This window comes from Puntigrus tetrazona, chromosome 11 (assembly GCF_018831695.1).
Source record: "Puntigrus tetrazona isolate hp1 chromosome 11, ASM1883169v1, whole genome shotgun sequence".
Taxonomy (NCBI): Eukaryota; Metazoa; Chordata; class Actinopteri; order Cypriniformes; family Cyprinidae; genus Puntigrus; species Puntigrus tetrazona.
Window position 1 is genome coordinate 15,348,927 of NC_056709.1, and position 23,728 is coordinate 15,372,654.

Genomic DNA, 23,728 nt, shown 5'->3' on the forward strand with positions numbered 1-23,728 from the left:
AGAGGGGACCCGAAATTGATCCCTGAGGGACCCCACAAAATAAAAGCGCACAAGAGGAGGATGGATCTCCCAACTTTACGGAGAAAGATTTTGATAAGAAATATCGGTGTCAGAGATGTGTTCTGAATTGGTGTATGGCAGGGGTGTCAAACTCAGTTCCTGGAGAGCCGGAGCCCTGCAGAGTTTAGATGCAACCCTAATTAAACACACCTGATCCAGCTAATCAAGTACTTCAGACATACATAGTATATGTGATTTAGCAGGGTTCAATCTAAACTCTGCAGGGCTCCGGCTCTCCAGGAACTGAGTTTGACACCCCTGGTGTATGGTGTAGTAAGTTTTAAGTTTTTAAACGACATGCATTATTTTTAACCCATCACTTCTGTCTGATACATAGGTCCATAATAACGCTTCACACCTTCAGTGAAAAAGTCTGTCTTCTCACATAAAAATGCACCCCACATATTTGTTTAGACCTGATCTACGCTGGTTTCACTTGTAAAAAAATACAGTGATCACTGCATGTTTCTCTCCTGATAAAGACGATGACTTCCACTTTATCACCGTTTATTGACAGACTGGAGTCTTGTAGATTATTGTGGCGTTCTTAACTTTATCTGTTCTCATTCCGACGGCACCCATTCACTGCAGTGTATCCATTGGCGAGCAAGTGATATAATGCTACATTTTTAACTCGGTTAACCTAAAAATGAAAATGTTTCATTGTTGGAACAATTTCTTTATTGTAAATTTTTTAAACACCATTTCAACCTAGTACTTCTAAAATAGTAAAATGAAGCACGTCACAAAGTATTAGTTAACATGATTTTATTTTGTTTTTTTTTGGACAAAGTGTGAAGTAAAAACGCTACAAAGAATCCCTTTGTCTGTTCTGTTTGCCTCCTAAGAGGAGTTAGTAAATGAGAAGCTAGTTTAACTCTCAAAGTTTAATTGTTTGGTTAAACATTAGTCCCTTTCAATCAGCACAGCATTTATCACGCAAATAAAAAAAAAAAATCTCCATAAACATTGCAATGCAAAACAAACAAAATCAGTATTTCCTTGTCTATACATTAAGACACTTTTAGCAAAAACAAATATATGGAGTGAAAAAAAAAACAAGTGGGAAAAAGTTAACGTAAAAAAACTCCATTATTTGACAGTCTCAGCAAGGGAGGAAACACAGAGATGCACTGTATTGAGTCCTAAGCGCTGTAGAAAATCAACATGCCAGACATTTCCGCTCACAAAAGCCAATCAGCTCTGATCACCTGTCTAAAACCACCGTGAACGAAGCTATAAAGCTGACCTCAGGTCAGTTATTGTGAGAGCACAAGTCTAAATCATTGATTGCATTTTCCAAAATCTTAAAACTATAAAAAGCAACGTGATTATCATTATAAAATATTATAATAAAATCTCTTTGGCATAGTTAACCAGTCCTCTTACCAACAATGTATTAATGCACCCATAAGAAACACTAAAATATAACATTTTCTACAAAAAGACGTGTAAATTGCATCATGCTGTCATCCTTTTATAAAGGCAGGTTAAAGTTGTGCTCGATTCTGTCTCTCCCAGCACAGTGAGAATTGCATATATTACAGCAGTGTCAGTGTGTGTTTGCTGAGAAATGGACCACAGGCGTCCAGCCATGAAAAAAAAACAACTCTGCCAGGACTGTCTGTCTCTTCTATTTTTCCTATTCCTCTATCAGTGGCATCATCGGGCTGTAAAATAAATATAACACTCAGTTTAATGCAGACTTTAGCACAACAATCCCGTTTGAGTATTAGAAAGACAGGTACTGACCTGTTAGTAATCATGGTAGGGTCTGGCCATGGAGTTGTAACCCATGCCTGACACAAAATCCTCTGGCATTTCTGGATCTAGCTGCATACTCTCCATATGCATGCCATCACTGTACCCTTGATATGCCGCAGGGCCGTAGCCATCGAGATCTGTGTGAGACAGCACAAAAAGTTAGCTATCTGCACAATGTTGTTGCCATACAGTCGTTAGAGACATAACGGGCATTCATGGAGATAATTAGCTGACAAATCATAGTGAGAGAGACAATATACTAACCATCCTCTGGAAGGCCAGGTTCTATTATGGTGTTGTGTGCCTAAAACACAACAAGAAAACGGTCAAAAAACCTGCACTCTATGTACATATTTATATCATACACACATACATACATATATACATACACACACACACACATACATATACATACATACATACATATATATATTTACACATACACACAGAGAGAAAATATTGGAGAAAAAAAAAGACCAGAATGTTTCTGAACTGTAAGTTTATATCTCACAATTCTTAATTTTTCTCAGAATTGCATAATATAAACGTGCAATTATGAGTTATAAAGTCAGGATGGCCAATTCTGGAAAAAGTCGCAATCGATTTTTTTATTGGATCAGATATAATAAAATGTCTAAATGTGTGTTTAATTGTTAAATACACTCGCAAAGCATTTCATCTCCACAACTGATATTTTTGAAAGCAATATCACGTTTAATGCGTTCAAATCATACGCCAAATAGCCTCCACGCCACCAGGGGGCAGACTCACCAGCTCCCAAGCAGCGGGGTCGTGTTTGAAGAGCGAGTGCGTGAGCTCCACTGACACTCGTTTCTTATAGTCTGGGTTTTTGTCCTCAGAGATTCGGAAGAGAACGGCAGCGGCATAGGTGGCTGGAAGAAAGAATGCACCCTTATTACGCGCTTAAGTCCAAATTATACATCAGTGTTCACGTGAATGCGTAGCTTTATTTATATATTTGATAGAACACATGCACAGCTTTAAGCTTTGACTAGCGTCTACGCCAGAAAACAGTATTCGTGTACTACTTTTTGGCATATTGGGCTTCTTCTCCCACTCACCGATCCCTTCGTTGTTGGAGTGGAGGAGCTCCATGAGAGGAGCACAGGCTCCTTCCGAATCAATGATCTCAGCCGACTGCTTGTCGAGAGCCAGTTCGCACAGAACACCAGCTGCCACACGCTTGACGTTATCCAGAGGAGAATACAACAGCTGCAGAGACAGGAAACAGATGTCTGTTATACACTGACCATGTCAGATGCACGGCAAACACTGTACAAACCCACTCCTATACATACACATAAAAACACCCATAACACACTGTGGAAAGACTTACCTGAACAAACAGAGGAATGGTGTCCATGCTGGCGATGGTGGCTTTGTTAATAGGATCTCTGGCCATGATATGAAGAGCACCAGTACAGCCCTCCACGATCTCCTCCATTCTCACTCCATCCTGAGAGACAGAAAAGGACTGTATGTTGCATTCTGCTGGAAACTGTTGCGCCGCTTAATATTTTTTTGGAACGTCTGATACTTCAGGATTCTTTGATGAATGCAAAGTTAAAAAGGAGAGCATTTATTTCAACTTTTAAAAAGGCTTTCTTTTTGAAAGTAATTAAAACCTTATTGAGCGAGGATGTTCTTTTTAACTTTTTATTAATCGAAGAATCCCGGAAAAATATTGCGATCATTTCAAAAATAAATGCAGAATGATTTCTAAAAGATCATGTGACACTTTGGACTGGAGTAATGGCTGATGGAAATTCAGCTTTGCATCGTTAAAACTATAGAATATAACTATATTCTATACATGTTTTTTTTGATCAAATAAATGCAGCGTTGATGAGCAGAAGAGACTTCTTTCAAAAACATTACAAGTCTTACCGATCCCAAACGTAAGCGGTAGTGTACATATAATCATATGATTAACTACTCAGAATATATACTGATTCAAATCTCAGAGGTTGGTGAAATCTGCACCACAAAGAAGCAACTCAAAGAGTCTTTTGACTGGGAATTGTACTACACTGAGCTGAATGTTGATTCATTACAGTTATTTGTTCAGGAACTGTTTACACATTTATTCAGTAAAAACAACCGACTCTACAATGGCTGAACTACATGTTTTTGATTCACCAAAAAGAATCACTTCATTAGAGTCATTAGTTCAGGAATCGACATGTTAAGAATTCATACCTGGTATGTTTGTTGAGCAGAGGAACCGTGTTTCTGTGCATCTTGATGAGCCTTCGTAAGCAAAGTGACCAGTTTGGGAATAGCTTCGGCATCTCTCAAAGGAGCCTGATTGGCTGGACACAGCGCCAGGTTACGAATCAGACCAACCACAGCCTGTGATGAAGACAAACGTGGGGTCAGCAATGGTTAAACTGCACGACAGGAGAAGTACTCATTCAGGGCCACCTATTATATATCATCCTGGGCCTTGCAAATTTAAGCAGTGACCTTGTTTCAAAATTAATAAACCTAGTTTTTAATTTTTAATAAACCTAAATTACATATTAAAAGCAGTTTCAGTCTACATATGGACCCCTCACATACGAGTCCAAAAATAATGTTAAATATTTTTTACTTTGCGTAATGCTTCATCCATACCAACAGGTGTCAGTATAAAGTCCAAAACCACTTTATATCAAAATAAAAATCGCATTCCTTAATCGCATCCAAAATAAATGTTTTTATATACATAGTACATGTATGAACACTGTGTATTTTTATTATGAGTGTATAAATTAACACACAGTATATATTTTGAAAATATCTGTTTTTACCTGTATATATTTATATGCATATACTTTATATTATATATATATAAATACATTAAATATATTAATGTTTATTAATCATTTGACAGCACTGGTAATCTTAATCCAAATTAGTCTTAATTTTCTTGCTAAAATATTATTAATGAAAAGATCATTCCTTGGGTAGTTGACAATCCAACCGATTGCTCATTATTCACTTACCTTAACAACTGGCCAGTAGAAGGGCTGATTGAGCAATTTGACAATAGCCGGGATCCCGTAATGCATTCGTACGGCATTCTGTGCGGTCTCGGCGTCCGGGTGCCGGCTGGTCAGGTGACGCAGGGCGCAGACAGCTGGCTCGATCACGTCTTGTTTTGAACCGGCCCTCACGATGGTGTGAATCAGGGCCTCCACGCCGTTGCTCTGGGTCACCTGTGTCTTGTTGCGTGTGTTGTTGCAGGTGAGGTTGGACAGGATGCCTGTGGAGCAGGTTAACATGTTGATGTCTTCGGAGGACAGCAGGCCGACCAGCACTTGGAGCAGATTTTCCATTCCGTCCTGCAGGGGGGAGAGAGAGAGAGCACGTGTTGGCCTGATACAGCTCACAAATACAAAGAATTTCTGGTGTTTGTGTTAAAAAAAATAAAAAATATTTTTTAAGGGTTTTTTTTTTTTTAATCGAACTGGGACAGTTGACATTAAATTCAATTCACTGAAACTTAAAGATTTCAGACATTGAGCGCTTTGTTCTTTAAGACTAAGACTAACAAAAGTTACTGAAGGGGTACAAAACTCAGTCCGTATCTTCACTGGGTTTCTTCAGCATGTTCATTTAGTATTAAGCTTGGAAACATGGAAATGAATGAATTATTGTTAATATATTAAAGCAATATATCTCCAAATTAAAATTCTGTCATCATTTACTCACGGTTAAGTAGTTACAGACTTGTGTGAATTTCTTTGTTCTGCTGAACACAAATTAAGATATTTTGAAAAAAAGTATGTAACCAAGCTGTTTCGGTTCACCATTGACTTCCATAGTGGAAAAAAAATCTTTCATTCATACAGGCTTGGAATTACTTGCGGGTGAGTAAACGTGAGTGAACTATTCCTTTAAGGGTCTGCATGAAAGACAGATGGTGTTACACGTATAAACTGACCTGTTTGGTTGCAGCGTCTGACAAATTTCTCAAGGTCCACAGGCAGTTTTGCATCAGACGTTGACTGGAGCCGGTCAGATGCTTACCAAGAGCTTGCATTCCACCTGAGAGAGAGAAAATGTTAGATACACTTGTGATTTTAAGTATTATTATAACTAACTAAAACCAGAAAGTAAATAAAATACATGTAAAAAAAAAAAAAAAATATATATATATATATATATATATATATATATATATATATATATATATATATATATATATATATATATATATATATATATATATATCCATAGTGGATTGGCACAATTAAAAGTAAGTGTGATGGATGTCTTAGCAAGCACCACTAAATAAACACACTAATTACTATATTTAGAAGAAGAGTTCTAAACTTACCAGCATCTACAATAGCGGGTTTGTTACTAGGACAGACTGAGAGTACTTTGAGCACGCGACTAGTGGTCCAGAGCAGCTTCTCATAGTTGTAGGTCCTCATGATGTTCACCAAACCCTCAGGGCCTCCGTTAGCCAGGATGATAAGCTGAGACAGAATCACACTGATGTTAACACATAATGCTTTAACAAAGAACAAGAACACAAGACACAGGAAACCAATGACTAATACATTTATTTGTAATCTGAAGATACAATAAAGACCTTGCTCTCCTGGTTGCCGTAAGAAAGCAGCTGTAGGCAGTCTGTGGTGATGGCCAGAAACTTGGGGTTGCTTTTCTTCAGCAGGGGAACCATCCTCTGCAGGCCGTCAGCCAGACGCACCGCCATCTTGGCTCCCTCCTGATGCAGAAGCAGATTGTGCAGGGTGGTGATGGCATAGAAAAGAACCGAATCCATCGGAGAGCTGCAAAAGACATGGCCTGGATGTTCAGATCAAGTGACTTACCGCTAATTTTCAAATAAATTAAGAATATTTATGTTCCTAATAATAATTAAAAAAAAACACACACACATTGAAACACACATTTGCAGTAAATAAATTTTTTTTTAATCATCTTTTTAAATAAATTATTTATTTTTTTAAGTAGTAGTTTTAAAAAAATAACACACAAAAAAACATTTTTTCCACTTACTAAAAAAAACTATATAAAATTTCCAATTACGTTCGAATGAAGTCCTGGAGTAATTTTTTAAATTATTATTTCTCATAACATCAACTTTTTAAATACAGTTAAAATTAAAGCACTGAACCACACATTAGCAATGAAATGCATGTAATCAAATAAGAGAAATTTGTTGTTATGTGCAATAAAATTAATTAAGGGTGACATGAATGCGATATAAATAGAAGTTTAATGAATCAAGTTTTTATAAAAAATCTTTTTAAAAAGATTTATCCCATTTTGTAATTATAATGTTAAAAATTATATTTCCTTTTTTATTTCATCAGTGAAATGCAAAAGGAAATCTTAGGCAGAACATCTGAGCTTGATATTAAAGAACTTGGCACACACTAATTTTTTGTATGAGATTTGCAGTTTACTGAAACATAAATAGTCTCATTCTCAGGTGATCCAGTCCTTTCCTTCAGCGTGATTCTCACCTCAGCATGCGCACCAGAGCGGGAATGCCTCCTGATTTGAAGATGGCGAGCAGCCCCTCGCGCTGATGGGAGAGGTTGTGCAGGATGCTGGCTGTGGCGCGGGTCGTCTCCATGTCAGACGTGTTCTGCATGGCTCTCACTACAGCGGCCACCATCTGCGGGGACTGCATCAGAGCCCGGCGAGACGCCTCCTTGCGGGTCAGCTGGTTCACGATCATTGCCGCCTTATTCACCACGACCTGAAGACAAGAGAGAGGGTCAGAGGCCGGGACACCGAGACGCTACACAAACAGCAGAGACTGAACATCTTGGTACCTGGTCCTCATCGTTGAGGAGTTTGGTGAGCTCCGGAATGGCGCGGGTGGCGAGTTCGGCATCGTCCTGGTAGTTGATAAGATGAATGATGGCGGCTTTGAGCTGCTGAGACGGTTCGGCCAGCTTCTGGACATTGGTCTGCTGGGACGGATCCATCTGTGTGGAAAGGACGGCCGTTCCCTCCATCACCGTCTCAGGAAACATGGCTGCTCTTATGCGCTGGGCCCGAGTCATATTATATTGAGACTCCACGTCTATAGGAAAGAGTTCAATTTCTTTGCTTATTTTGTTTAAAGAGAATCTGAAATAGATGCATTTCTACAACGGGTACTTGCTACATAATACTGATTCATTTCTGCTCGATTTACTAAGAATAATTGTCTGCATCTGCGTTATCTTGCATTTGCAACAAGCCTCCACAAGCCTTCATTGTTGTGGGTTGCCAGATGTCAAGCTTTAAATCCCCCCAATCTTAAAAACGTGAAATTATGTTAATAATTACTGACCCTCAGAAGATGCCCTTATTATGTTTCTGGCCCTTGAACGTGGTAGTTGTGTTGATGTCTATGGAGGATTAGGAGCTCTAGAATTTTATAGGAATATCTGTGTTTATAAGAATAATTTGTGTTTCAAAATTTAACAAAAAGTCTTATGGGTTTGGGAACAACATGATGGTGAGTAATTAATGACTAAATTTAAATTTTACATCAATAACTTTTCAGCCCTGTAATTTACTTAATCTTCCCAACCTGGCAACCATGCATACATGCTCTCTGCACTACAGAAAATTGCTGATGAGCTGATAACTCCACCAAACAATAAAATGAATGCTTAGAGATATTCTTCTCTAGAGTCAGCCTGTTGCTCTTGCTTATGTGAAAATGCAATAAATCTGTCGAAATGTTACAAGACAAGAACCTTGCTTAATAATGGCGATTAACTGTTTAATTGTTATCGTGCAGCCCTAGTTTGCGATGGGTTTTTCACCTGCAGGGTTCTCTGTGAATGTGGTGGTGTAGGTGAATTTCTTGGTGCTGTACTCCGTTCCATCTTCATCTGAGCGAACCGTAGTGGCTCCTGACTGGATGCCTGAATCTGTGCCGTAATACGACTGCTGCCACTCTGTGACCTTCACCGAGCCTGGGGCCTCTGCCACTGAAATACACACAAACAACATGAGTTTCGACGGATATCATCAAAATCATATAAAACACCCACTGAAGTTTATTATAATCAAGCACGATGACAGATGACCTCGAATCAATTAAACATAAATCACAAAACTCTAAATCATAAAGAACTAACTGACTGGGAATGCATAATATATTAGCAATATTTTTGAGATTTATTTAAATTAATCAGTAACAGTTAATATTGGATATAATATTAGTCGAGCTTGCCCTTTCACTTTTTGGACTATTTCACACTTTTTGCCATTTAATTTTAATGCTCAATTTAAATTAATATTTAAATATATAAATATAATATAAATTTTAATATATAAACATAATATAGATTTTTTGTTATACTTTAGTTTAATATTTGGATATTATAATGTTCATTTAAAGCACTTAAAAAGTTAGACTTTTAGTGTTTTGATTTTTTACAAAAAAAAAAAAAAAAAAAAGTTTTGAATTAGTGATTATCAGCCATTAAGAAGAAAATATGAATCAGACTATGTGCATCAAAAAGAGGTTTGATAATGTGGCAATAGCATCTACTTACTGTGCATTTCCATTTTGGCCTCCTGGACTCAAACCAAACAGTCCAAAAGTAAAACCTGCAAAACAAAAACCAATCGCGGATTAAACAAATATTAAAACTGACACGTGTCAAATATTGCAGCAAACATGCACTGCAACGAAGCCCTCCTGCAATCTGTTCTTGATCAGCATTATAAACTGAATTTAAACAAACACAAGCAGTTGAAACTGGTGCAGAGGATCATGGGAAAGGAGGGCGGGCGGCAGCGACGGGGGAATGTAGTTTTTGACCCTTGGCTTCTCAAACAAGGCGTGTGAGCTAATCCTTGATTGCAAGCACAACAACCTCACAAAACCGGCTCTGTATGTTTAAACACTCAACACAAAGCCCTCCTCTTTCTCCAGCTCATTTAAACACATACCTGCACTGTACATTTCACTCAAAAGCTCAGTATTGGATCGGTACGCTTCTTAAAATCCATTCATAAAGTTAAAACGAGGAAAAAATAACACCTTACAGACTAAATGCAATACATTTTTCTCCTTTCACTTTTACGTGCACCTTGTGGCTTCCTCCTTATCGTACGTTATCAATTATTTCTCTCCAACCCTCCTTTCAGGTAATCTACAGCACATCCTCCATTTGTCTTGCTCTTTTTATAGCACATTCTGACTTTGTCCAACCAAAACCTTTGAACAGAAAAGAAAAGAAGAGCATTTACCAGACAGGTTCATGTAGATTCTTGCTGATTTGGTCTAAATATTTCAATATTTGGCCCCCATAAAACAGACATAAAATCAACAAATTTATTCCCATTCCTGTTATACGCAAATATCTGTTTGGGAGGAGTTAAAAAAAAAAATAAAACCCCAGATGCATTTACTCCTGGGCAAGTCAGGTCTTGTATGAACCCAAAAGACTTACTGAAGTAGTTTGATAGTTGTAGAACGTGTCTTGAAAGGGAATTTGCACTTTCTTTTTTACTTGACTGGATAGCATAAAATATATAGTAATTTAATATAAATATAAAAGCATAAAATAATATCAAAAATAATATAAATGCATAAAATGACCAAGTATAAATAAACGCAGCAGAAAGCACAGATCAACATATCTGATGTTGAACCAATAATTATTTTACCAGTAAATATTATTTCAGAGCAACGGGATAAAAGCATTTAGTATTTAATAAAAACTATATAAAACTATGTATTTATTCTCATATTACATACTTTACTATGATCTACATGTAAAATGTAATTATTATAATATTACATTTATTCATTTATCTGTAATAACTATAACAAAAAAAAATATTATTTTGTGGTTAACCAATTAAAAGCTTCATTTTATGTCAAACATTGAAAACATTTATTATTATTTAGCCTATTATTATTTTATTAAAATAAAAATATAAAATACAATTACAATAAATTTTACATGTATAAACACCAACTGTAATAAATGAAAACTTATAAAAAAAAAAAAGCACAAACACGCATGTATTTCTTTTATTGCTAATAAGCAAAAAAAGACCCGACCTAAGCATCTCAGCACTTACGACAGTAACAGCTGTTTTATTCTGTTTGTATTCCCAAAATAGGTGGGACCTCAGAGAAAAACATCCTGACTGGTTTATTAGAGCAGCCAATGAGCACTAGCAAACTATCTGAATGATAAAACATTAGTGTGAATTAACCGAGCGCTTAAATGCGCGGTGAAGTACTTTCATGGATTCATTCCAATAAACTTTTCAAAATGCACATAATCAGAGGCTTGACAATCCCCAACCAGCAGAAACGCCTGGCCACAGCCCTGCAAACAATCCTGTAACGAAATGAAAGTTACATTTAAGACCGTCTCTGAAAAATACATGTGCCGCACTTTACAGAACATCATGAGAACAGCCTGAACACATATTTGGAATGCCTTGCATGTCGACACTCGAAAAGAGTGTGAACGCACACGCACACACACACACACACACGCAGCGCTGCCGCTAAGAACAGAGTTTTCAGCAAACATTTTCTCTGAACCGCACAACAGCAATACTAAGCAGATGTCTGTTGGTTTGCAAAGCTTGTGGTTGTCAATACGTGCCAAAATGTGCCTAGCGCTGACACAAATAGTCTTTTCGTGTGTTACTGCAGATCCCTGAAATGGTTCTTTAGAGTTAGTTTTGCTTCAAGGTCACAGTAAAAGGTTTTGCATATATAAAGTTTAACTCCCTTCACGTCAGGACACACCTAACTGGGTGTAACCAAGTCAAAAACCTGTCAAAACACGTAAAACGCAACGCGCAGCGACTCCTAGCTAGCAAGTGTGTGTGTGTGTGTGTGTGAACACTGGGTGTGGGTGCTTTCTCATGCTAAAGAATCACGTTTACACACCCATTCTGGTACGTTCACGCACCGTGCAACACTTTACAGCAAAAAAAAGCAATAAAACACAGCAGATTATGACTGATTAGGAGAGATAGCGATCGAGCTCAGCTTTACACCTTACTGATTCTGGTAGCGGTCTTGCTAGTGCATACTTGCATGCAGACACTAGGGTGAGGTCTATCACACAATTACAGTGACGCCCATATGACACTACATGAAAAATCTGACAGGTTTACATCTGAAAGAACCTGAGACACATCTAAAATCAGCAGTGGGCTCTTGACTTGAGGAAGTAAGCGGATTTGGGACTGCAGAAAAAATCCATGAAATCCAATAAAAAAAAAAAAAAAAAAAAGTAAATACGACAACAACAAAAAAATATTAATAAACATCTCGCACTCAAACTCTTTCCCCACCAAGTTGCCGGCAACCACTGGCAATTTTGAGTATTTATGCAAAACTTTCATGGCGATATGTTGAACAAGAACCTCTGCTTTGAAACATCAACAAAAGTATTATTATAGACCTTATGCATGAGAAAATCAATTGCGCAGCCACCTTTAGAATTCTGTCGCATTTTTCTGTAGCACTATAGCATCACTAAAGAAGAGGAATTAGCTAGTGAAGTGGATTTTCTGTTGGTGAGTTAACAAACGTTATCATGACTATTATAATGTTCAAAGTGTATGTCTTAAGAAATTAAGATTTTGAAACAAGCCATCCATTCATAAATTTGTACGACCTTACCTTCGCTGTGTGCTGAAGAGCCTTTCCCCTTAAAATGTCACACGCTATGCAAGCGGTTTTTTAAATTACTTTTTGACACTTTTGGAGCTTCGGTGTTGCCGACTTTACGTTTAAAAGATGTTCTTACCGTCGCTGTGGAAACACAACGAGCGCAGCTCCGGAAAAAAGGGCGGAGCTACATAAAGCCTATAGCTGCATGCATTCTTTTATTAACTCCTGATGTGGGTAAGTGTAACAAAAGGCAACGTTTTGAATAAAGGTCTTTGTCAAAGGCTACATTTGGATCAGATTCACTGCTGTGTTTTTTGCCGACAATTCATTACCACAGAACACGTGTAACAGCGCCTCCTACAAGGAAATTCTGTCAATGGCGGGGAAGGGGTTAATGACTTGCGCCCCAACACACACACACACGCATACATACATGTATGTTACTTTCAAAGACGCACAGATACCACAGTATCTAGTGTGCAGTACGAAGGGGAAATGATTGATGAACCACTAATACGCTGCTGATATGAGGTGTGTACTGTAGACTTTGGAATTCACACACAGTTGGGATGATGAGTAGTTAATGAGTATGAGTTTATTACTGTACATTCGATTTCACACTGAGAAAAGCAAGCAACGAATGTCACACGCCCTTCAGAATCATCACCCTCCCCCCACCTGCCCAGCTCCACCCACCTTACGAGGCTGGGATGTGTTTGACTCACGCTGTGAGGAATCAGAGCAGGTTGTGGATATGACACATCCCAGAGATGATTCCCAAAACTCTAATCCTGGTGTGAGATTCCACAATAGTCCACTGTGTGCCTACTGGCCTGCAGTAATCTCCCAAACACTTTCTCTTACGCACACCCTGTCAATGACTTTCTGTCACGTACTGACATATATTTACAAAATCATGCCCAACATCGACCACGTCAACACTGGTGTATTTTTCCCATTAGTTATATACACACACACACACACAGACACGCACATACATACATGCATACACACTGTGCACATACACATACACATACACATACATATATATATATATATATATATATATATATATATATATATATATATATATATATATATATATATTATTTATTTTTTTTTATTTTTTTTTTTGTACAGTTTTGCAGTCTTCACTACAAAAAGAAAATGTAGAAGCAACTTTCACTAAGATATTGGTATAAAAAAAAATAAACACAAAGAAATTCCAAGTAACACGTTGGATTAAATGTACAATTTTAAACAAAAAAAAGACTGAAATAGGATTTTCATGTTAAAAAAAAATAAAAAATAATTTCAGTGCATGTTTGGTGACACAAATCTTGATGCGTTGGCTTCTTATGCAATAAAACTGGTCAAATTTAGAAACGTTAAAATTGTTTGCAGAAACCAGTTTGTTTGTTTTCAGCTTTCAGCACAAAATCACTTTTTCTCAATCTGTCGCATTTTCCTGTGTCTCACTCTCACATGACCTGACAGCTAAAGAATGTCAGAATGAGATGTGCTGATGGTGCTCGTTCACAGAACAATACGGAGGACTCACTGCCCTGCCCTCGGGACAGACACTGACAGGGAGTGCCTCTGATACGACTCAGGTGTGTGTGTGTGTGGTCTTCTGCTCAGAGACAACCTCTTTTACGCTATCTGAGGATTTTCAATAGTGTGCATCAGTGATGTGATGCTAATTTCCTTGTCATATATATTTATGCATTCAAAAATTCACTCTTAATTCACAAATTGCTGAATTCAATAACATACTAGCATAATTAATATACATGCATTTGTGATTTTATCTTCCTTCATTGCATATTATAAAAGTTGTACTTTTTATATTTTTTGTTATTTTTATTAGTTTTGGTTATTGTAATGTTTGTTGTCGTATTCAAAAAATAGATTTTAATATTATTCATTTTTATATATACATAGTTTCGCAAGTCAAAAATGTGTGAGTGTAATTTAAATGCATTTTGACAATCTTTTTATTATATATTATTATATATAAGTATTATTATATTTTTATACCTTAAAACAATACTATTGTTACTACTATTATAATATTATTGTACCATTATTTCTTTAAACATCATTTCTTCTTCTCTGCTAGCTAACATTTATGTTTTGTCCACCTAATCATGATAACAAATTACATGCGTCACATTAGCGACAGAAAGGTCAGTAAGTCCCTTAAAAATGTACACTTTCATTCCGAATGAATTTCCATCATTTCAAACTTTCATGTACTTAAAGTGCAGGAAAAAATTCATCGACATTTTTGAGCCGTTATATAAAACCCCCTCTCTTAAACAAAGTTGAATAAATGTTTTCAAAATCATATGAAACCAACATTATCCTTTTGCTTTACTACAAAGACAAACATCTTCTACGGATATAACATTTATCATAATATCACCGTACGCTCAGGCTCTGGGCAGGCTTTATTTTTACAGTGACCATAATGAGCCATTACCACATTTACATCTGAATTACCGCCAAAAAGCAGCCATTTTGGTTTAAGAGTCAGTCTCCAGAGATTACACAGCTTCTATGTCTCATAGCTTTAATTCAGTAGTATGAAATCCAAAGCCACCCACACAGGGGAAGACAAACACACACACACACACACACACTGTTAATGACTTTGTGACCTCGCTGCTACCGGCTGAGCCCATACTGCTAAGAGCCTGCTGTGTCTGAGATCTCCCCAGACACTCAGCTTGCTTCCGCTGAGGACAGAAAGCAGTCGAGCAGGTGGTCTCCACTGGCTCGGGGGCCGCTGCTTTCTTTAACCCTAGATGAAAAGCACACACGGGCCTCTCAAAATGCAGATCTATCAACCAGCACATCCAATTACACAATTATCATAGCAGGTCAAATGATCAAATGAACTCGGCGAGTTTTAATGTACATATCTGACTGCAGCTGCACGCCCTCAGAATAATGGATAGCTATTAGAGAGGGCTATTTGAAAGGCCTATAATGAAATCGGAAAATGTGCCCAACGTTAGAGGTTTTCATTCGCCCTACTACAGAAATTTACCGCACAATAACACAGCTAGCTTTTATAGCTTCGCTAATGCAATGCATGGGCGATATACAATATAATGTGGTTACGAGTGACGTATGATCGTATAAGACGTGTAAGAGTAATAAGAAATATACATTTAAATTTACACAATGAAGAATACGCAGTGTTTTAGCTTAAAGTGTACATAGCTTTTATTTATTTGTTGGTTTTTTTTCCTGTTGCTTACAATTAGTTTCTCATTCCTATTTAAATCACTGACTATTTACTTGTCTTCATGCGCAAAAATGTATATCATAAAGACGTTAAAGCAAAATTTTTATATCGTTTCCATGAAATAATATGATTCATAATGTCGCATAAGGTTTTGATCATATTGCCCACGCCTAAAGTATCATGAAATTAATATAAATCTCTTTTAAATTATATATAACTTCATATTCCTAAAGCTAAAGATTTCTTGTTTGTGGTTAGTTAGCCTTCGGTTAGCAGGATAACATCTTAGTCTACTAGCCGGTTGTGCATTTCTTAACCAGAAAAGTCTATTACTATAGCATAATAAATTCTTTTCATTTAGTATAAAAAAAAATATTTGTTTCGCTCGAAGTTTGGGTCTTTACCTTTGGATATTTACAATAATAAAACAGATCCCAAATACATTGAAATTGCCCATCAATCCAACTTCAAAAATTCAATTCATATGCAAAATCTCCAGTGTACCAGTACAGAACAATTACTTTTTCAAAATTAGCCAATCCACACAAAACCATATTTAGATCATGTTGCACAGCGCTGCAGTAAAACACGCATCTTGTAAGGTAATTACAAATACATAAACACGATTATCCTGCAGCAATCTCCTCTTGAAGCTGTTGAACACCACAGTGAGAAATTAGGGCATGTATGAACAGGCTGCAGTATTTCAGCCTCAAGCTAAACCATCAACACCATTAAGTGACACACACTTCTATGAAAGGCAATGATAATGATTAATATGCATATTAGAAATATGCTTAACTGCACATTTTCAAACTTACTTTATCGTAAATCGGTCTTTAGGAGCAAATGCACTTTAAGGGGCCATTCTTTCTTGAGAAGATTAAAAGGAGCAACACAGAACATAAGGATATAAAAGGCCGGTTCACACTATGAACGATAACTTTATCAGGGTTCGCATCAATTGACGAGAAAACTTCTGTTTATTGTATGCATGGACAGCAGTTTGCGTTCAGTTTAAAATTCTCCGGCTCTATAAAATCATTTTAAATAATTAGAGTTATAGTTCTTTGCTTTGGATGGACCCTAAAAGTAGTCATCTTAAAGAATAGTTCACCCCAAAATTTTCATTCTGTCATTGATTACTCACCCTCATGTCGTTACCAACCATTAAGACCTTCGTTCATCTTTTGAGCAGAAATTAAAGATATTTTTGATGAAATCAGAGAGACATTGGAAATCCAGGATTTCCCTCTGAACATATACAACGCTAATTACGTCAAATACATTAAAGTGTCCATAAGCTTTACGTTTGGATGCTCTCCAAAATGACGTGAACTAACCCTTTAAAAGTGAAAAATAATAATTGAACCCATCTAATGGGTTAGCATGCTAATCAAAGCATTGTGGCTGCAGCTTTTAAACTAAAAGATCTAGACTAATTAGTTGCCCATTGGATGTAGCTTATTCTTAATGCATAAATGCATGAAGCAATTTCGAGGACAATTTGCACATTCAAACAATCCAGTTTTGCCACAGACAATCTGCAAATCTGTGTTAATGATGTTACAATGCTGCAGATGCTCCACACTGTTGCACTTACATGGTTTAAAAGCTAAATGGTAGGCATTTGGTCATGGGTGTCACTTGCAATAAGTGCTTAGATTAACACAGACAGGAAGACAGGAAAAGACAGGGCATTAGCAAATGCTGCCCGTCTGCTCGCCACATCCTCGCATCTCCTTTTAGTTTGACGTGATGGACTGAGAGATACGCCATAGGAGCAGAGAGCGCGTCTGATTTCCACTATCATGTACATAATCAAACGTCCACTATCCCATAATCCCTCTTCTGTTTTAGGCCGACTGAGATGAAAGAGGTCATTCCATCTGAATGGAGCTCTTGACTGAATGTGGGCAGCTGTGTGACTGCCTGTGGCTTGATGGACCATCGGTAACAATTCGCGTTATTGTAAGACGCTGCTCGTCTGAGTCATTAGCAAAGGCACTTAACAGTAAGTGGGGTGTTATCTGAGACAGACTCAAGAGTTTGACATTTTACCAGCATTCTGAGGGCTAGGTTTCAACATCTACCCCTACTGGTTTTTGAAACACATCAATTCATCAAGGTATCTGCGGTTCTCATAAATGTCGTCATTTGAGCCTATTGTGCCATTCCTTCCCCTGAAAGGAGGAAAGCTACTTCACCATAGGTATGCATGAGCTTGCGGAGCACAACTGAGTAAGTGTGACAGTTGTTGAATATTTCATCGATCGGAGATGTCCTGGGGGAAGCCTTGCTGCTTCTGCATAAAGCTGAACAGTTTTGGAGGAATACCACGCAGTATTCTAGAGCAAGCAACTCAGGAAAACAACCTGGTTAATGTTTGAAGGGAGAAGAGACTGATTAGGCTACTGCTTATGAAGAGTTTCATAAATAGGCTTGAACTAGAAAAGAAACAGAAACTATATACAGAGATGCACAACGCAACTGTACCTTATTGGTTACAAGTAACTTGTTATGTTTTTATTCAGCCCTAAATTATTAAATGCACAAATTTCCCAATTAAAGATATCAAATGTTGCCTGTAAAATGTGTGTGTGTGTGTGTGTATGTATGTATATTTGTAAAGTATTAGTGCTGGGCAATGATTAATCACAAATAATCAAATTCAAAATAAAAGTTTTTTGTACACATAGCATACTATGTTTTTTAGCATTTAAAATGATTGATCATGTATAGTCACATTTAACATTTTTTCATGAAACTATTAAAGACAAAACAGTGCATACAATATATTTTGATCAACATTTTAACTGATCATTATCGGCCATTTATTAGTTTTTGGCTATAACGTGATAATCAGCTTTTTGGTATCAGCCTCAATTTTTTTGGTGGTCTGTCCATAATTATCATGAATTATGGGACTGAAATGGCTGTATCTTTCATTGAAGTTACCTACAGGGATCAAATACACTTTTACGAAGGACTACGGGAATGTTCTTTACTACCAAACAGAACTAAAACGGAGGCCCTTTTAGATTGATTATTTATCACCCTGAGATTGTCCGTCTCTGGTGTGTGCGAAAAATCCCTGAATGGCCCCTTTCTCCACCTCTCCCTGGTTACTCTACACCTCCCTATCCCTGATTTAAGGAGTGGAGCTGTTCCGTCCTGATGATACATGCCCGGACCCTCCCACAACGTTTGACTCATGTTGAGCAAAGCTGCTCCCTCCTTCACAGGAACAGTGGTCTTGGTACAGAATCGTGTAACATGTTATTTTTGATATCACACCCAGAACATCACCCAAATCCTTTGTTAAGCCGATCAAATCACACTCAATTTGCACGTTTAGAACTTCCCTTTCTAGGCTTTGCAACTTCCTGCAACTAGTGACTAGCACAGGAACATTAAATTATTCATGTTATGCAGTGTTAAACTCACTCTGTCTGTCCGGATACGAGGGTCTGAGGTTAGTTTTATATTGAGTGGAATTTGACTCCTCAAATTCCACTCTCTACTTTATAAAAACCAAAAAGGGGAGGGGATAGAGGGTCTATTATGCTCCTTTGTGACTCCTCAGTGTTAATTCAGTAGGTCTGTGCCGGTGTCGGAGTGTTTACTGACATCTGAGGAGAGCTTTGTTAATATTGCATGAGAGCCGAGCTGACCGCACAGAGTATGGAAAAGATAGCAGTGTGTAAAAAGATCTTAGAGAGGTAATTAAGTGCAAAACATTCTTGAGATATACCAGTGCTACTCAATGATCAAGACAAAGTATTAAGACCACATATAACACATTATAATATTCTGTTTATCATAAGCACAGGTTGCAGTTTTGTCCTCTGCCGCTAAAAATGCATTCAATTCGGATTGGAAGTGTTTCTGTATAATTATCTGTACCGTTGTTCGGTGGACGTCCCAATTTTTATACAACTACTATAATTAAAACTTCAAAGAGTCCTCCAACAATGACATTTTTATTGGCCAAACCCCAGAAGCAAGTTCTGGTCAATGGGTTTTTTGAATAGGGCTTTTTGTTAAATACGTGAAATAAGGTCTGTGGTAACAAGATGTTGCTAGGCGGTTTTTGTAGTCAGTGACATTAATAGTTATCACAATTAAGTAAACTTCATTTACAAACTAGTCTACTTTTATAGCAGTATTGTGTTTATGATCTGAATCTTGCAAAGGACAATATTCAGTGAAACTGTCCTGTTATAGTCTAAGGTTGTGGCTTTAAAATGAACAAAAGTTATTATCATGATGAACAAAATGTGCAAAAATCGTAAATGCTTTGCTTTTTTTTTTTTTTTCAGCAGTATGCTAAATTCCGGTTCGGCCATTAAAAGTACATCATTACTGCAGCACTCTATAGTTATCGTTATCATCTTTGGAGTGAGCTTCAGCAAGCTTCATGTTTATAACACAATTAACCTCAAAATGTCCTGAAGAACAACTGGCTTGGCCCAGTACAGATTATGAAACCATTAGACCATCTTATCCAACTCAGCCAGCTGGTCATTGACCACAGAGTTCATATAGCTACATGCTCTCACCCGTGCTCATAAAAGATACATTGCACATTAGAGTTTACAAATATGCAGAGAGGAACTCCGCGTGACGCGAAATGCTAAGGACTTGAATTTTAAAGAAAGTTAGAGAGATAAAGATGCTAATTGATCTAATAATAGTTTAAAATACAAGCATATAGGCTTCCCGAGCGAATGGTGCTTACGGGTAATCTCCTTTGCCCCCTCTGAAAGTGTATTTATGAAGAGGGGATCACGCTGCCCCTTGCTGTCCTAATGTAGGACAATATCAGGGATTTGTGCCTGTTGGGGGATTAACGGCTATGTGTGAGCCCAAATGCTGTAAATCTCATCCTAAAACCAACGCCAGTCAGTCGGTAAAGCAACCAGCTGGCCTCTGACTGCACTACTAATGCGCACGACTCAGGAACTCCCACAAAGAGCAAATGCCACATCCTGTCTGTGTTAATATCTACTACAACTGACCCATAAAAACATATAAATAGACTGTCATATGGTCCTTCGTCTGGCCGTATTTCTTTCAGATTCCGTAAGTGAGAAGAGAAAAAAAAAAACAAACATGTTCTCGTCTCACAATCATCCTTTTGCTGCGTGCCAGCGGGGCATGCCGATGCCATCCAAAATCCAAATGAAAATCAACTGGCCCAAAACGGCTCGCTAAGTCCATGTCATTAAATTTAGTTGCTTCTTCAAGAGATAAAGCACTCACAGAGGACATGGCTTTCTGCTTCCTTGCTAACCAGACAAACAGGAAAGGGTGTACCGTAAGGAACATTGCTTCCTCTGAGGTGGATTAAGCACATAATTTTTTTGACACTTTGTAAACACTCAAAATTACTTAAGTAGAAACTTAACTACGGGAAAAATCTGACTGTGTATATGGAATCTTTTCAGAATAAAAGCACTAAAGATAAGACAGCTATTCGGCTGAGCTCACAGTTGGGAAGTAAATAAAACATGGTACAGCCCCACCCAGACACATGCACTCACATAAGACCCTGACTAACAATGTAAAAGACAGAGGCGTCAATAACTTATGAATTAAAGGAACTAGTTTACATATTTATTTATATATGAGGACACCAGGCTCTATAATATAGTTTAGTTTAAATTCACTATAGTCACTAAATAACCTGCAAGGTGTTACAGGTGTGGCAACTTTTTTTTCCTCACAACCTGAGGCTATATAGCAACAGCACACATCAAAAACAACATTTTATGCTTTGTACAACAAAACTAAATAATCAAATACAAAATTTCCCGAAAGAAAGACCGATCTCTTAAAGGGATAGCGCTCCCATAATTTATATCATTTGGACGTAAGTTGCACACATCAGTTTTAACACTATGCTAATAAATTGTTTTGGTAAATAAAAAAGTTACACTAAATGCGAACAGAAATCGTCTTTGCGTGAAGAAAACAGCAACAGCCGCTCTATCGCTCTCTGTATTGGGCATCCATTGGTAAAATGCATTACCTAAGGTCATTTTTTAAAATCAAGTTATCATACATTTACGCATTAAAACGTTGGTATTTTGTTTAAAATGTGTGCGGGATCGTTGGCACTCAGCTCACATGCGCTAGAGGCGCTAAAAGACGAAGCCACAGAGAGATCGGAATATTATTTGGAAAATAATTTTTGAAATTCACAAACAGCTGCCATTCTCCGTCGACATAAGTAAACTTATTTCTTTTTTATTTATATATTTTTTTTGTGTGTGTGTATACAACAGTTACTGAGATTGTCATCTCCCTCTGTACTCCACATAAGAAACTAAGTCCTAAGTTACAGGTTTGAAGCACGAGAATGAGTAAATAATAACAGAACTTCAACTACTACATGAACTATTCCTTTAAGTCTATTGCGTGTAGCTGCTTACATTTTTTTTAACACTTACAGGCCTATTACGCATGTTTAATGTCAACAGTTGACATTTGCGAATGTGCTGGTTGTCTCTTTGTTGGGTATAAACACGCCCGCCTAACTTATACACAGCTTTAGACAAACTACGACTAAAGTACGATCACGCGGCCAAAATAAACGCATTTAAAGTTTGGATCGGCTGAAACCCGACACACGGAAGTGAGAACGAGTATCGCACAGGTAGGTAAACCAACACCACCGAAAACCCAGAGCACCACAATACACCGCTTTCCCAAGAGATCCACCCGCGGATGTTAATGGCTGCTTTTTTTTAGGCTCGGTTTGTTGGATTTTCTAAAAAAAAAAAAAAGGAGGACGTTTAAACAAGGCACAAAACGCAACAAAGCACACTTTTGCGTTATTTAAATCAGAGGTACAGAATCAGATCGGGGGTTACCTTTAAACGCGCGCCTCCAAACACTGCTGCTGACAGCGATCCGAGAGTCTTTTAGTTTTCCCCAGCGCGCAGACTTCCAGAGAGAGCGACACTTTCTCTCGCATTCAGATGAGGGTGAACAATGTGCGCTGGGGAGAGAGGGCAAAGTCTCCTCCAAAGCTCCGCCCCCGATACTATAGAGTCCAGCACCACACCCAGCCCCACACCTCCGCTCTCTCTCTGACACTTACCATAAACACACGAACAAATACTTACAGTGGAAGCCATATCTTTTAAATGACTTTTAACACATGCTGAACATAAATCATCAATTCTACATAATGTACAACAGAGTAATAATAAAAGTGAACGCTATACACACACACACACACACACACACACACACACACACACATATATATATATATATATATATATATATATATATATATATATATATATACATACATACATACATATATATATATATATATATATACATATATATACACACACACACACACACACACACATATGTTTATTTTCATTTGTGTTCTTTATTTTTATTATACACAATTAACAAAAGCAAAAAGGCTTTTTAAATGTTATATATAGAAAATATATAGAAAAAGGTTAAGGTAACTGAGACGTGTTATAGCACTTGCGTATCGTTGCTCTTTTGTTGATTTTGACTTGCCTCCGTTGTCCTCGTTCGTAAGTTCGTGAGCTTTGGGGAAAAGTATCTGCTAAATGACTAAATGTAAATAAATAAAAGTACATCTGCTAAATGACAAATGACTAAATCATATATATATATATATATATATATATATATATATATATATATATATATATATATATATATATATATATATATATATTAGTGTCAAAACATGAAGGCACAGTGAAAGTGTTTGCTGGGAAACGGTGTCAGTGCTGTCAAAAAAAAAAAAAAATAATGTATTATAAGTTTAAATATTAACTCCCCCACAGTCAGCACTCAGGCTCACTTCCTGTGTACGCCATGCTGGCCTGTGTCTGTCATTTCTTGTCTATGATCACCGATAAGGATTCGTCTCTCCTCTTCAGCTTCCTTCGATTCACAGAGCTATCCTTCTAAATCATATTTTACAGTAAACGTAC

At 37.3% G+C, this 23,728-nt stretch overlaps 1 protein-coding gene across 1 annotated transcript; it reads right to left on the reverse strand.

The window, feature by feature from the left end:
- Positions 1-811: 811 nt before the first annotated feature.
- jupa (junction plakoglobin a) lies at positions 812-22,756 on the reverse strand. The gene is made up of 16 exons (XM_043252792.1): positions 22,607-22,756; positions 9,372-9,426; positions 8,634-8,801; positions 7,647-7,900; positions 7,332-7,570; positions 6,431-6,632; positions 6,170-6,314; positions 5,774-5,877; positions 4,833-5,171; positions 4,045-4,197; positions 3,182-3,301; positions 2,907-3,057; positions 2,596-2,717; positions 2,089-2,128; positions 1,813-1,961; positions 812-1,730 (listed from the first exon to the last, which is right to left on the reverse strand). The coding sequence occupies exons 2-15, from the start codon at positions 9,382-9,384 to the stop codon at positions 1,816-1,818; spliced, it is 2,196 nt and encodes a 731-aa protein (XP_043108727.1). The 5' UTR covers positions 9,385-9,426; positions 22,607-22,756; the 3' UTR covers positions 812-1,730; positions 1,813-1,815.
- Between the last annotated feature and the right edge of the window lie 972 nt (positions 22,757-23,728).